The sequence below is a fragment of the Ovis aries genome, chromosome 2 (assembly GCF_016772045.2).
Source record: "Ovis aries strain OAR_USU_Benz2616 breed Rambouillet chromosome 2, ARS-UI_Ramb_v3.0, whole genome shotgun sequence".
Lineage (NCBI taxonomy): Eukaryota > Metazoa > Chordata > Mammalia > Artiodactyla > Bovidae > Ovis > Ovis aries.
In genome coordinates this window covers 119,054,352-119,071,075 of record NC_056055.1, presented here as the reverse complement: position 1 = coordinate 119,071,075, position 16,724 = coordinate 119,054,352, and the positions used below count along the sequence as shown (strand labels likewise).

Sequence of the window (16,724 nt, the reverse complement as noted above, 5' to 3'; positions counted from 1 at the left end):
TGTTTTTACTCCACTGTATATTCTTGCCTCCTTTGTCAAAGATAAGCTGTCCATAGGTGTGTGGATTTATCTCTGGGCTTTCTATTTTGTTCCATTGATCTATATGTCTGTCTTTGTGCCAGTACCATACTTCAAACTTTTCATGTTTCATTTCTATAGAAGACAATAAAGGATTTGATGACACAGTGTTTTACATGTAAGTACTTGATAAATATTACCTAAATTTCTTATCTCAACTACTACTTTTTAAGAATCTCCAATGTAGGTAAAGACTGAAAACAAATATTTCCTGTCCAAACGATTAGCACAGAAAAAAATGTAACCTGTGGCTATTATGTGATAAATTATTATTACCATTTAATCAATTTCTAAACAGTCAAATATCTAATATTCAAGGTACTTAAAGTGATGTGATAACCATTAGTTCGAGTAAATGAACAAGTTTATACTGAATCAACAGAACTTGCACCTATTCTTTTCTTAATCATGAGTATTTTAAAAATTCCCTTATTCTCTCTACTGGCAACAACTAAAAACAGCAGATATGAAAATATCTGTCAATATACTACTTTTTGGTGTTTAAGAGCTTCCTAAACAAGTTTGACTCTCTAGGTTTAAAAGCTATCTATTTCAAAATTGCTTCAATTAATTAAGCTGAGATAAAAATACAAGTATTCAAATTCTTTCCAGGTCCACTTGCCAAAAAGTTCCTAGCATCAGTGGCATGTTACTGTAAATAGAAATATCTCTTAACATCTCAAACAACATAGGTCTAAAGTTGAATTCATAACCCCTGCCCACCCCCGCCAACACTGTCATCCAGGATCACCCACCCCAATAAAGGGTACAACTATCCAGACTCAAACCTCCTCCTGTACCACCCCCTTAACCCTCCATCAACAACTATGATGTCGCTTCCTCCTCTAGACAGTTCTCTACACAACAGCCAGTGATCTTTTTAATAACAAAAATCTTTTTTTAATGCTCTTGTCTGATTGAATTTTTAAAATTATCTTCATAATGCAAATTTTGATGAGTCTTGCATTCTATTGCTTAAAAGTCTTCCATGACTGCCCATTTCTTTTAGGTTAAAACTAACACCTTTATCCGTCTTCAAGACCCCTTATCACTTTCTCAATTACATCTCTTACCACTCACTCACTATACCCCAGGCATTTTGGCCATCTTTCTGTTCCTCAATGTTCATTCCTACTTACCCTGAACTTCAGAGCACTCTGTCGAAGCAAAAACACCTCTGTCCTGCAGCACTTTCATCTGTTCCAGAGACCCACGTTCTCCCTTCGCCCCTTGCCTCAGTGGCTGCTTCCTTCCAGTGCCTCTGCTGGCTTCACTTCCCTTGGGCCTGCACATGCTGCTGTACCTCGGCCTCATCTTAGACGATCCGCTCCCCACTACACACGTTTCCTTAGCTCTGAAGCTTTAGATAATATCGAATTTTATCCCAGATTGTGTCCCAAAATCTTAAGCTGAAGTCCTAGCCCCACAATGTGACAATTTGGAAAAGCGGACTCTAAAGAGGTAACTAAGATTAAAGAATGCTCAAACTACTGCACAACTGCACTCATCTCACACGCCAGTAAAGTAATGCTCAAAATTCTCCAAGCCAGGCTTCAGCAATACGTGAACTGTGAACTTCCTGATGTTCAAGCTGGTTTTAGAAAAGGCAGAGGAACCAGAGATCAAATTGCCAACATCCGCTGGATCATCGAAAAAGCAAGAGAGTTCCAGAAAAACTACTGTTTCTGCTTTATTGACTATGCCAAAGTCTTTGACTGTGTGGATCACAATCAACTGTGGAAAATTCTTCAAGAGATGGGAATACAGACCACCTGACCTGCCTCTTGAAAAATCTATATGCAGGTCAGGAAGCAACAGTTAGAACTGGACACGGAAAAATGGACTGGTTCCAAATAGGAAAAGGAGTACGTCAAGGCTGTATATTGTCACCCTGCTTATTTAACTTCTATGCAGAGTACATCATGAGAAACGCTGGGCTGGAAGAAATACAAACTGGAATCAAGATTGCCAGGAGAAATATCAATAACCTCAGATACGCAGATGACACCACCCTTATGGCAGAAAGTGAAGAGGAACTAAAAAGCCTCTTGATGAAAATGAAAAGAGGAGAGTGAAAAAGTTGGCTTAAAGCCCAACATTCAGAAAACGAAGATCATGGCATCTGGTCCCATCACTTCATGGCAAATAGATGGGGAAACAGTAGAAACAGTGTCAGACTTTATTTTAGGGGGCTCCAAAATCACTGCAGATGGGGATTGCAGCCATGAGATTAAAAGACGCTTACTCCTTGGAAGGAAAGTTATGACCAACCTAGATAGCATATCCAAAAGCAGCGACATTACTTTGCCGACTAAGGTCCATCTAGTCAAGGCTATGGTTTCTCCTGTGGTCATGTATGGATGTGAGAGTTGGACTGTAAAGAAAGCTGAGTGCCGAAGAATTGATGCTTTGGAACTGTGGTATTGGAGAAGACTCTTCAGAGTCCCTTGGACTGCAAGGAGATCCAACCAATCCATTCTGAAGGAGATCAGCCCTGGGTGTTCTTTGGAAGGAATGATGCTAAAGCTGAAACTCCAGTACTTTGGCCACCTCATGCGAAGAGTTGACTCATTGGAAAAGACTCTGATGCTGGGAGGGACTGGGGGCAGGAGGAGAAGGGAGCGACAGAGGATGAGATGGCTGGATGGCATCACCGACTCAATGGACATGGGTTTGAGTAAACTTCGGGAGATGGTGATGGACAGGGAGGCCTGGCATGCTGCAATTCATGGGGTTGCAAAGAGTTGGACACGACTGAGCAACTGAATTGAACTGAACAGAACTGAAGATTAAATGAGGTTTTAAGGGTGGGGCTTTATCTAATAGGACTGGTGTCTTTATAAGAAGAGGAAAGACTCCAAGACAAAAGGCCATGTGAGGACACAGAGAGAGGCAGCTCTCTACAAGTCTAGGAGAGAGGCCTTGGGTGAAACCAAACCTACCAATACTTTGATACAGGACTTCCCGCTTCCAGCGGGAAGAATAAGTGGGAGAAATAAATGTTGTTTAAGCTACCCAGTCTTGGTATTTTGCTATGGTAGCCCAATACAGACCCAAATCTATCTATCTAGTTATGGTTTTTTCTCCTAGATATGAACTATCATATCTGCATTTAACCACATAGATAATAAACATCCCAGACATAACACGGCAAACACAAGCCTTGAGTCACATTCCTCCAACCACACTGCTCCTTCTCTAGTGGCCTTATAGCTATCTAGCAGCACTAGCTAAACACCTTGGAGTTATTCCTGATTCACTACATCACAAGTTAACTCCAAAACATTTTCCAAATATATCCTCTCTATTCCAATTTTACAGCTTCTTATCACTCCAAGCCTAAAATTATCTCTCTCTAGACTTGTGCTGCTCAATAGAATTTTCTTTGATGATAAAAATGCTCTATAATCTATGCTGCCACTAGATATGGCTATTAAATACTTGCAATGTGGCTAGCAACTGAGGAACTGAATTTATTTAAATTAAATAGTCATATGTGATTAGTAGCTACAGTATTAGACAACAGAGCTCTGCTGCTGCTGCTGCTGCTAAGTCACTTCAGTCATGTCCTACTCTGTGCGACCCCATAGACGGCAGCCTACCAGGCTCCCCCGTCCCTGGGATTCTCCAGGCAAGAACACTGGAGTGGGCTGCCATTTCCTTCTAGATTAATGTAATAACCTTCTAACAAGCCTCTCTGCCATTACTCTTGCATACATACAATCCATTTTCCTTAAAGCAGTCAGAATGTATCAGAATGTATACCAGATGACATCACTCTCTGCTTTAAACCCTCCCACAGTTTCCCATAACATTTACCTTTAAATCCAAACTCTTCACCTGCGTTGCCTGTGTAGCTCTGGAAGAGCACAGTGTATCACTCTGCCCCCGATTCAGACAGCAGACGCTATTTGGTTTCTTGAACAAATACAGTAAGGCTTCATTCTTGCTTTAGACTAACTTTTCTTAATGCACAGTGTTCTGTTATAAAAGATATTAATATAGCTGCTTGCTTCCTGTCATTCAAATCTCAGCTTAAAGACATCTCCGTGGACAACTTCTTTAATCATCTAAGCTAAAACAGACCATTTGGTTATGACTTAAAACAAATCCTTTACAATTATACAGTGGAAGTAACAATAGAGTCAAGGGATTAGATCTGATAGACAGAGTGTCTGAAGAACTATGGATGGAGGTTTGTGACCTTGTACAGGAGGCAGTGATCAAGATCATCCCCAAGAAAAAGAAATGCTAAAAGGTAAAATGGTTGTCTGAGGAGGCCTTACAAAAAGCTGAGAAAAGAAAAGACGCAAAAGGCAAAGAAGAAAAGGAAAGATATATCCATCTGAAGGCAAAGTTTCAAAGAATAGCAAGGAGAGATAAGAAAGCCTTCCTCAGTGATCAATACAAAGAAATAGAGGAAATACAATGGGAAAGACTACGGATCTCTTCAAGAAAATTACAGATACCAAGGGAACATTTCATGCAAAGATGGGCACAATAAAGGACAGAAATGGTTATGGACCTAACAGAAGCAGAATAGAAGAGGTAGCAAGAATACACAGAAGAACTATACAAAAAAGATCTTCATGACCCATATAACCAGGATCACTCACCTAGAGCCAGACATCCTGGAATGCAAAGTCAAGTGGGCCTTATGAAGCATCACTATGAACAAAGCTAGTGGAAGTGATGGAATTCCAAATGAGCTATTTCAAATCCTAAAAGATGATGCTGTGAAAGTGCTGCACTCAATATGCCAGCAAATTTGGAAAACTCAGCAGTGGCCACAGGACTGGAAAAGGTCTGTTTTCATTCCAATCCCAAAGAAAGGCAATGCCAAAAAATGCTCAAATTACCACACAATTGCACTCATCTCACACACTAGCAAAGTAATGCTCAAAATTCTCCAAGCCAGGCTTCAACAGTACATGAACTGTAAACTTCCAGATGTTCAAGCTGGATTTAGAAAAGGCAGAGGAACCAGAGATCAAATTGCCAACATCCGTTGGATCATCAAAAAAGCAAGAGAGTTCCAGAAAAACATCTACTTCTATTTCATTGACTATGCCAAAGCCTTTGACTGCAGATCACAACAAACCAGAAAATTCTGAAAGAGATGGGGATACCAGACCACCTGACCTGCCTCTTGAGAAATCTGTATGCAGGTCAGGAAGCAACAGTTAGAACTGGACATGGAAAAATGGACTGGTTCCAAATCAGGAAAGGAATACGTTAAGGCTGTATATTGTGACCCTGCTTATTTAACTGATATGCAGAGTACATCATGAGAAATGCTGGGCTGTAGGAAGCACAAGCTGGAATCAAGATTGCCAGGAGAAATATCAATAACCTCAGATATGCAGATGACACCACCCTTATGGCAGAAAGTGAAGAAGAACTAAAGAGCCTCTTGATGAAAGTTGAAAGAGGAGAGTGAAAAACTTGGCTTAAAGCTCAACATTCAGAAAACTAAGATCATGGCATCCAGTCCCATCACTTTGTGGCAAATAGATGGGCAATAATGGAAGCAGTGAGATACTTTATTTTCTTGGGCTCTAAAATCACTGCAGATGGTGACTGCAGCCATGAACTTAAAAGATGCTTACTCCTTGGAAGATACGTTATGACCAACCTAGACAGCATATTAAAAAGCAGAGACATTACTTTGCCAACAAAGGTCTGTCTAGTCAAAGCTATGGTTTTTCCATAGCTATGGTAGTCATGTATGGATGTGAGAGTTAGACTATAAAGAATGCTGAGTGCCGAAAAATTGATGCTTTTGAACTGTGGTGTTGGAGAAGACTCGAGAATAACTTGGATTGCAAGGAGATCCAAACAGTCCATCCTAAAGGAAATCAGTCTTAAATATTCATTGGAAGGACTGATGTTGAAGCTGAAGCTCCAATACTTTGGCCACCTGATGTGAAGAACTGACTCATTTGAAAAGACCCTGATGCTGGGAAAGATTGAGGGCAGGAGGAGAAGGGGACAACAGAAGATGAGATAGTTGGATGGCATCACCAACTCTATGGACATGAGTTTGAGTAAGCTCCGGGAGTTGGTTATGGACAGGGAAGCTTGGCATGCTGCAGTTTATGGCATGCTCCAAAGGGTCAGACAGAATTCAGTGACTGAAATGAACTGAAATAAAGCTAAAATAGCCATTCAGGAGAATTACACTTTGAGTAAGATGGAGTAAAAGGAACAGAATTTACTCTTCGCCTAAAATAAGTATAGAAAAACAACTGCAGTATATGAAATAAGTTTTCAACATACTGGACCACCAAGCAGTAAAGGAAAGTGATGTCTGAATATCTGAAAACAAATGAGGTAAACCCTACTTAAAAGCTTCCTTGGTGGCTCAGTAGTAAAGAACCCACCTGTTAATGCAGGAGACACGGGTTTGATCCCTGGGTCTGGAAGATCCCCTAGAGAAGGAAATGGTAACCCACTCCAGTATTCCTGCCTGGGAAATCCCATGGACAGAGGAGCCTGGCAGGCTACAGTCTATGGGGTCTCAAAGAGTCAGACGCAATGAAGAGACTATACAACAAGCCCCACAAAAGCTCCATCTTAATGCCTGGAGAGACTGTCCAGGCCCAAAACAGTCCTAGATTTGAGGGGAATTAAGCTAAAAGTTCAGGGAGACAGAGGCAGAAAGAATTCCCAGAACAGAGTACCAGAGAGGAGAGAGCGGCACAGAGAGAAAACACTGGCGATCAGCAGAGTGTCTCCCGTAAGTCCCCAGCTTGGTACTGACAAATACATGTGTTCAATGAAGAAACTGTGAGGTTAAGGAAAGAACCACAGGCAAGAATTACAGAGAACGGTACTGGGAACCTACACAGGGCTGAGAACAGTACCTGTTCCCACCAACCAGACCATGACAGCTCAGGATTCATGGAGGCACTGAGTAGAATCCAAAGAAGGGTCTTACTTCTTAGTAGCAGGAAATAATTAGCCCTAGTCTGAGCACTGCTCCAATCCTACATTAAAAACAAACAAAAACGAAAAACCTAAAAGACTTGAACAAACTATTTCCAAGTAACTTAACCTCATTCCAGAAGCAAAGTAAAGAACATTTACAAGAATGCAGATCTTCCTCAACTTACATTGGGGTTGTGTGTAAGGGTTACATTCTGATAAATCCAGCATAAATTGAAAATACCATAAGCCAACCCACTTAATATACCCAATCTATCAAAAAATCATAGCTTAGCCTAGCCTACCTTAAGTGTGCTCAGAACACTTACATTAGCCTACAGTTGGGCAAAATCATCTAACACAAGGCTTATTTTATAATAAAATATTGAATATCTCAGAGGATAAGATGGCTGGATGGCATCACCGACTCGATGCACGTCAGTTTGGGTGAACTCCAGGATTTGGTGATGGACAGGGAGGCCTGGTGTACTGTGATTCATGGGTCGCAAAGAGTTGGACATGACTGAGCGACTGAACTGAACTGATTGAATATCTCATATAATTTTATTGAATATTACACTGAAAGTGAAAAAACGGTTCTAAGTACCAGATATTTATCTTAGTGATTAGATGACTGCCTAAGAGGTATGGTTCACTGCTACTGCCCAGCATCACAAAAGTATGGAACCAGATACGGCCAGCCAAGGAAAAGGTCAAAATTCAAAGAACAGTTTCTACTACATGTATATTGCTTTTGCACCATTGTAAAGTCATAAGTCAGACCATCATAAGTTAGGAATCATCTATACAAAAGTAGCCAGCACCCAACAAAATAAAGCTTACAATGTCTAGAATCCAATAAAAAAATAACAGGTATCTAAAACTAGGAAGATGTTACCCATAATGACATGATATAACAATCAAAATTGACTCAGAACTGACATATACATGAGAATTAGCAAACAAGGAGATCAACACAGTTATAATATACATATACCTTACGTTCAAAAAGCTAAAAACAAAAAATGCCCACATGATAGTACTACAGATGAAAACTAAGATGAATGTATAAGCTAAAAAAAATATCTAAATGGGATTAAGAGCAATTTTAACTTTGTAAAAGAAAGGATTAGTGAACTTGAAGATATAGCAATAGCAAGTATCACGACTTAGCAAACAACAAGGTGAAAAAAAGAAAATTTTTAAAAATGAACAATGCATGAGTGAGCCTAATAAAAGTTTAAATGGAGTTCCTGAAAAGGAAGCGGTGGAACACAAAAATATTTGAAGAAATAATGTCAAAATTTCCAAATCTGATAAAAACTATAAATATAACTAGACAAACGCAAGCATGAAAAAACACACACACACAAACATAAGAAACATGAAGAAAGCTACACAAAGGTACAGCACCATCAAATGACCAATAGAAAATTTTAAGAGCAGCCATAGAAAGGAAAAAAAACCCCACAGAGGAACCAAGATAAGGGTAAGATCACATTTAAACGTCAGAACAGAATTCTATACCTGACCTCAGGTTTAACCTTAGGGGACTAGAGAAAGAGGTAAAACTGAAAGTAGAAAGAAGTAATAAATATCAGAGCAGAAATCAATAAAATAGAAAATAAATAAAACCAAAAAAAAAAAAAGGTTGAGATCAATAAAGTTAACAAAATGCTAATTAGATTGATCAGAAAAAAATAGAAGACACAATTACTAATATCAAGAATGAGAGACCCAGATATTGGTTCTACAGATACTGAAAAGATAATAAGGAAATTAACTTTAGGCTAGTAAATGGACAAACTTTTTAAAAGACTCAAATGACCAAATCTTGTGTAAGAAGAAATAGACAACTTGAAAATTCTATGTCTATTAAAGATTTTAATTTGAGCTAAAAACCTTACCAGGCCTACAGAAGGAAACGCCAAGCCTAGATGGTTTCACTGGTGAATTCTACCAAACCAGTGGGGGAAAAAAATAAACAGAACCAATTCTACAAAAACTTTTCAAGAAATGAAGCCAGCATTATCCTGCATCAAAATGAAGCAAGGATATTGCTAGAAAACTACAGACCAATATACCTCATGAACACAGATGCAGAAATTCCAAGTAAAATTTCAGTGAACCAAACCCAACAACATATAAAAAGTAGAATACAACATACTAGAGTGAGATTTATTCCAGCATGCAGAGTTAGTTTAATGTTGAAAAAACAATCAAGTAATTCATCATTAACAATAAACTAAAAAAGAAAAACCAAAAACTAAAAACTAAAAAAACAAAAACAAAACCAGTGGTCATATGAACAGATGCAGGGAAAAAAAAGACAAAATCTAAAATCCGTTCCTAATAAAATCCCCCAGAAATCAAGCAATAGAAGGAAAGTTCCTCATCCTCCATAAAGGGCATCTATGAAAAACCTATACCTAACATTATACTTAATTGGTGTAGACTGAATGTTTGAAGGTCCACTCTCAACATATCTGTTCAACACTGTATTGGAGGTTCTACCTAGCAGAATTAGACAAGAAAAAATAAAGTATTCAGATGGGAAAGAAAAAAAGTAAAACATACTTTACTTGTAAAGAACATAACTATGTTTAGAAACTCCAATTCAATCTACAAAACATCTACTAGAATAATAAGTGAATGTATCACTGCAGGATATGAAGGTGGTAGTGGTGATATAGTCGCGAAGTCGTGTCTGACTCTTGCGGCCTCATGGACTGGAGCCTTCCAGGCGCCTCTGTCCATGGGGATTCTCTAGACAAGAATATTGGAGTGGGCTGCCTTTTCCTTCTCCCAGGATACAAAGTACAAAAGTCAATTTCTAATAACTAACAATCAGAACTAGATTTTTTAATATCATTTATAATATCATTGAACAATATTAAATTCTTAAGGAAGAATCTGACAAAGGATGTATAAGAAATTGAAAACTACAAAATTTGGCTTCAAGAAATTAAAGAAGACCTAAATAAATGGAAAGATATACCTTGCTCACAAGTTTAAAGACTCAATATTGTTAAGATGTCAACTCTCCCTAAATTGATAGATCATAGACAAGCCAAATAAAAATTCTAATATGTTTTCTTGTTGAAACTTACAAAATCACTCTGTTAGGTAGTTAGAATACGAAACAGGAGTCCAAAATGGCGGTGGCCTAAAGACAAGGAAGGGAGAAGCCCACGAAAATAGAACAAAGGAAGGTCAAAGGAAGGTCCGAGGACCAGAGTGAGGGCCTCGGGTAGGACAAACAGCAGTCCTGGCTAGCCTAGTTTACATAGCACAGACCCGGGGGAGGAAAAACATATAAAAAGAGGAGCCAAAGGGCCCGGTCTCTCTCCCGCGCACTGACGCGTTCCCCCACTCTCTTCTCTTCGCGTCTTCCGGTCGGCATGCCCTCATGCCTCGAGGATGGATTTTCCTGCTATTTTCTAAATAAAATAGAGCTGTAACACAGAGCTGTAACACTGATCTGTCTAAGAGCAATAACACGGTCTGTTCAAGACCCAAGAGCTGTGACGCGCCAAGGGCTTTAATGTCCGTCACTCCAAGTCTTTGTTGTGATGAGACAGAACCGAGGAGAATACACTCGCCTGACAACTCTAAAATTCATATAGAAATACAAATGATCTGTATAGCCAAAACAATTTGCGAGGGGAAAAAACAGAACAAAATTAGAGGATTATCATTACTTGATCAGGACTTACTGTAAAGCAACAGTAATCAAAACAGCAGGGCATTGGCCCCATGATCGGCACTTACAAAGGCATAAAGGCAATCAGTGGAGAAACAGCAGCTTTTTCCAAAAAATAATGTGGGAATGCTTTAATCTCCATAAGCAAATAATTAACTTTGATCTATACCTTTAACCTAAACTTTGATCTTTACCTTTGACCCACACCTCACACCACATAAAAAGTTTATTCCAAATTGAGACTAGATCTGAATGTAAGAATATTTCCTCTAATAATTTTTTATCTAAAATTAAATATATGTACAGCAGAACTTAGCACAGCACTGTAAATCAACTACACTTCAATAAGAATAAATAAATAAAATCAACTACAATGTGCTAGTGTTTCCAGTTAAATATGCTTGCTTTTGTGTTTTCAGATAAACCTATGAGCTAATATAAATTCTCAGGTATCTTCCTATAATAATTTTGCTTTAAAAGTTCTTTCTTTGCTGTAGCTCACACAAAATTCCATCAATTCCTTTAATAACAACATAATTTGAAAAGTATCAAAATATGATCATTCTAAAAGTAATTATTGTGGTGGTTTTTGTTTTAGTTTACCTATTGCTGTTTCTGGCATCGCAAAAACAGACTTTTCGGTAGCCACTCGGAATTGCCCATGAACTGAGACACCGACTCCCTAGGAAAAAGGCAAAAAATTACTTAAAAATAATGTGGGGGTAAAAAAAAAATTAAACTCTCACATTTATAAACATTAAAAGCCAAGTAAATTATCCCTATATATTATATATAAAGATATACGTAATAGGTATTAGATATAACTCCTCATAAAGCATATCTTTAAAGGAAATTTCAGGAGACAGATGAGAAGGAAAACCTAAACCGCACAATTTCAGAACTTACTAAGCAAAAAGATACATGGGTATCCCTGATATATGGAACAGATTTGTTTTAGCAGCAAGCCACCTTTCATCAGCGTCCTATCTTCTGCTTCATATCCTCTCCCCCAGTTCCTTCTCATTTCAAACTAGACTCAGCATTACAGAGTACTGACTATTCCCAGAACCACTGGCTGTTCTCAGTAGGACAGATCATCGAAAAAGCATAACCAAGCTATTCTAGAAAATTTCAGTGGCCTTAAATAGCATACTCACACATTTTATTTATTCACATTATTCCATCAAATAAAATTAGCAACAATTTTCTCAGACATACCACTTAGGAACCGTTTAACTCTTAAAATTGGTTAGTAAGCAAAAGTTTTACAAAATAAGAAGATTTGGCTGAAATTCTTTTCTGATTTGATAAATACACTGAAAAGGACAAACTTAAGAGACATCTCTGGAATAAACAGACATATTTGAATAAAATAAGAGGTATACATGTGATTACAAAGAATCCAAGTTTGTATCAATGCTCACATTGTGACATACATTTCCTATGTTATGTTCTTTTCACAGTATTCAAAACATCTACTCATTCTTAATCCTTTTGAACCAGTGAATTCTATCTCTGGCTTCGCTGGTGGCTCAGATGGTAAAGTATCTGCCTGCAGTGTGGGAGACCTGGGTTCGATCCCTGGCTTGGGAAATGCCCTGAAGGAAGGGAACAGCTACCCACTCCAGTATTCTGGCCTGGAGAACTCCATGGAGAGTGGAGCCTGGCAGGCTACAGTTCATGCGGTCACAAAGAGTTGGACATGAGTGAAACGAACTGGCACGCACATATGCACTAGTTTTATTAATAATTTTTTGTATTATTGTAAGCACGGCACCCCACTCCAGTACTCTTGCCTGGAAAATCCCACAGACGGAGGAGCCTGGTGGGGTGCAGTCCCTGGGGTCGCTAAGAGTCGGACATGACTGAGCGACTTCACTTTGACTTTTCACTTTCATGCACTGGAGAAGGAAATGGCAACCCACTCCAGTGTTCTTGCCTGGAGAATCCCAGGGACAGGGAAGCCTGGTAGGCTGCCATCTATGGGGCCGCACAGAGTCGGACACGACTGAAGCGACTTAGCAGCAGCAGTAAGAACCTTTGCCTCACATTCTACTCTGCACTTTTGTTTATCACAATGTTTTTGTTGTCATTCAGTTGCTCAGTCTTGTCCAGCTCTTTGCAACCCCATGGACTGCAGCACGTCAGGCTTCCCTGTCCTTCACTATCTCCCAGGGTTTGTTCAAACTCATGTTCATTAAGTTGATAATGCCATCCAACCATCTCATCTTCTGTCATCCCCTTCTCCTCTGCCCTCAATCTTTCCCAGCATCAGGTCTTTTTGAATGAGTCAGCTCTTCGCATCAGGTGACCAAAGTGTTGGAGCTTCAGCTTCAGCATCAGTCCTCCCAATGAATATTCAGGACTGATTTCCTTTAGGATTTACTGGTTTGATCTCCTTGCTGTCCGAGGGATTTTCAAGAGTCTTCTCCAGCACCACAGTTCGAAAGCATCAATTCTTTGGTGCTCAGCTTTCTTTACGGTCCAACTCTCACATCCATACATGACTACTGGAAAAAACACAGCTTTGACTATACGGACCTTTGTCGACAAAGTGAAGTCTCTGCTTTTCAATATGCTGTGTAGGTTTGTCATAGCTTTTCTTCCAAGGAGCAAGGGTCTTTTAATTTCATGGCTGTAGTCACCATCTGCAGTGATTCTGGAACCCAAGAAAATAAAGTCTGTCACTATTTCCATTCTCTCCCCATCTATTTCCCATGAAGTGATGGGACTAGACGCCATGATCTTAGTTTCCTGAACATAGAGTTTTAAGCCAGGTTTTTCACTCTCCACTTTCACCCTCATAAAGGGACTCTTTAGTTCCTCTTAACTTTCTGCCATGAGGGTGATATCATCTGAATATCTGAGGTTATTCATATTTCTCCCCACAATCCTGACTCCAGCTTGTGAGTCATCCAGCCCAGCATTTCATATGATGTACTCTGCATATAACTTAAATAAGCAGGGTGACAATATACAGCCTTGACGTTTTCCTTCCCCAATTTTGAACCAGTTCGTTGTTTCATGTCCGGTTCTAACTGTTGCTTCTTGACCTGCATACAGATTCCTCAGGAGGCAGGTAAGGTGCTCCAGTATTCCCATCTCTTTAAGAATTTTCCACAGTTTGTTGTGATCCACACAGTCAAAGGCTTTGGCATAGTCAATAAAGCAAAGGAGATGTTTTTCTGGAATTCTCTTGCTCTTCCGATGATCCAACAGATGTTGACAATTTGATCTCTGGTTCCTCTGCCTTTTCTAAATACAGCTTGAACATCTGGAAATTCTCTGTTCATGTACTGTTGAAACCTAGCTTGGAGAATTTTGAGCATTACTTTATTAGTGTGTGAGATGAGTCCAATTGTGCGGTAGTTTGAGCATTCTTTGGCATTGCCTTTCTTTGGGATTGGAATGAAAACTGACCTTTTCCAGTCCTGTGGCCGCTGCTGAGTTTTCCAAATTTGCTGGCATATTGAGTGCACTTTCATAGCATCATTTTTTTAGGATTTGAAAGCTCAGCTGGAATTCCACCACCTCCACTAGCTTTGTTTGTAGCAATGCTTTCTAAGGCCCACTCAGGGCTTGTTCTTGCCTGCAGAATTCTATGGACAGAGTAGCCTGGTGAGCTATAGTCCAAGGGGTTGCAGAGAGTCTTATATAACTGAGAGACTAACACTTTCACTTGTTATCGAAAACTAGCTTAATTCCTTTGGGACCAGAGAACAGCCTGTCAGATTAATCCTTTGAAATATGCTGAGACTAATTCTATGGCCAATTTTGGTAAATGCTCCATGCACATATGAAATGAACATGAAAATTATTGATTACATATTAACTGGATCAAGTTTACTGAACAATGTTCAAATCATGTGTGTGCATGTAAAATGATCACGTACATACATATATATACTGTTTATGTCTGTTTCATCTGTTATTGAAATTAGTATGTTTAAAACTTCTCCTAGGATTGTGATTTTGTCTATTTCTCCTTTAAGGACTTTCCAGTTTTTTGAAAGACCACACATTTCTAAATGTTTGAAAATATCACACCAGTAGTTATCTCAAAGAGGCAGAGGCTTGTTCCACTGTTTCTCAGTGTCATATGTTACAAAACTCATTAAGTAATTCTGTTCTGCTTCATTGCTAGAAACAGTTTTATACAATATTTATAAAATATCTTTCTATAGTTGATTATAATCAGTAAGATTACTTTCAGAATGTGATCTCACTGATCTTAAGGAGAAAGGCTGAACAATTTTCAATGAACTGAACTAAGTCTTACCTGCTGAGAGAACAAGAACTGAAATTTAGGCCTTGCTGAATTGAGCCCCCAAACATTACACATTATGAGTTACCGTGGCCTGGATTTAAATAATCCTTCACGTGAAGTGAAGATCAGCTTCAAAGCCTCTCATTCCTGACCAAATTGAGATGATCTGGGATGCTACAGCCCTTAGCCGAAATACTACTAGATACAAAGGTCAGGAGATTATATCTTAGGGCTCAAATAATACTGAAGTAGAAATAACTCAGTCATAAACAACCAGCACTTGACTAGAAATAATCCAACATAAGACCATATGACTAAAGCCTAATAGAAAAAATACACAATAGAAAGATTCACAGGACATACAAATTTAGATTTGTTATACCTATTTTTATAACTGTGAAATGTCCTTAATTACAAGTTTTTGCCATAAAATGTACCTTATTTGGGGCTTCCCAGGTGGCACTAGTGGTAAAGAACCCATTTGCCAATATAGGACACAAAAGAGATGTGGGCTCGATCCCTGGGTCAGGAAGATCCCCTGGAGGAGGGCATGGCAACCCACTCCAGTGTTCTTGCCTGGAGAATTCCATGAACTGGGGAGCCTGGCGGTGGGGTGGCAGTCCATGGGGTGGCAGAGTCAGAAACAACAGAAGCGACTTAGCACACATGCAAGCACACCCCTTATTTGATATAAAAATAACTATTAGCTTTATTTTGTATTGGTATAGTATCTTTTTCTATTATTTTACATTTAATCTTTCTGGGTCTTACAATTATGATATTGCAAGCATTCTGACATTGCTTTTTAGATGGATTATTATTAAATAATTTTAACTGCAATACTGTATGAACATTGTGCAGATAAAGTAAAATGAGTCTGATCCATAGTTATAAGCTCATATAGAGAATACTAATGTGGATAAGCATGAATAACTGAATATATGAATGTAGGCAAACTTGTAACCTTCTTTAAGTTTCACATTCTTAAAGGCAAAACTTAGGCAATCTAACACTTTTGTTAAATTAAGAGACGTAGCTAGGTGAGTTTCCAGACTGTTTAATAGATGGGAAAGGCTGGTATAGCTTTAAGGCTTTTAAAGAAGATTTCATTATAATTACTTTAAAAAGTAAAATTTTGTTGTTGTTTAATCACTAAGTTGTATCCAACTCTTTTGCAACCCCATGGACTACAGCCCGTCAGGCTCCTGTGTCCTTTGATTTTCTATGCAGGAGTACTGGATTGCCATTTCCTTCTCCAGGGTATCTTCTCAATCCAGGGATCAAACCTGCATCTCTCACATTGGCAGGTGGATTCTTTACCACTGAGCCACCATGGAAGCCCCGAATTAAAGCGTTCAAAATGCAAATCGGTTTATCTGATGCTTTAGAAATAAGCATCACTTCTGTATTTCAATATTGCTATTCTAGACAAAAAAGCAATATTAACTTTTAAAAACTGAAAATTATACAGGTATTTAAAGTTAATTTAATACAGTCAATTGTTCCATAATTTCTACTAAAGACAAGATTAATCCCCCAACACAAAACAAACAAACTACATGTAGAACAATTTAGTTTGGTAGCTGAAAAAGAAATGTTCCAGATATTTCAGTATTAAATTTCCTGATTTTCGTGTCCTTATTCCAAGGCAATACATAGTGAATACTTTAGAAACAGAGGATTATCATGTCTTCAATTCTCCCAAATGGTCCAGAAACTAGACACATTTCGGAGAGAAGAGAAAATAAA

At 38.7% G+C, this 16,724-nt stretch overlaps 1 protein-coding gene across 4 annotated transcripts in view; it reads right to left on the bottom strand.

Annotated features, from left to right (window-relative positions):
- The window catches only part of HIBCH (3-hydroxyisobutyryl-CoA hydrolase), a 109,937-nt gene that overhangs the window by 27,250 nt on the left and 65,963 nt on the right, over positions 1 to 16,724 (bottom strand). For all 4 annotated transcript variants that reach the window (XM_060409636.1, XM_060409637.1, XM_004004498.6 and 1 more), the window contains one exon: positions 11,312 to 11,390. In XM_060409636.1, coding sequence (XP_060265619.1) covers positions 11,312 to 11,390 — 79 coding nt within the window. The remainder of the gene's footprint in view (positions 1 to 11,311; positions 11,391 to 16,724) is intronic.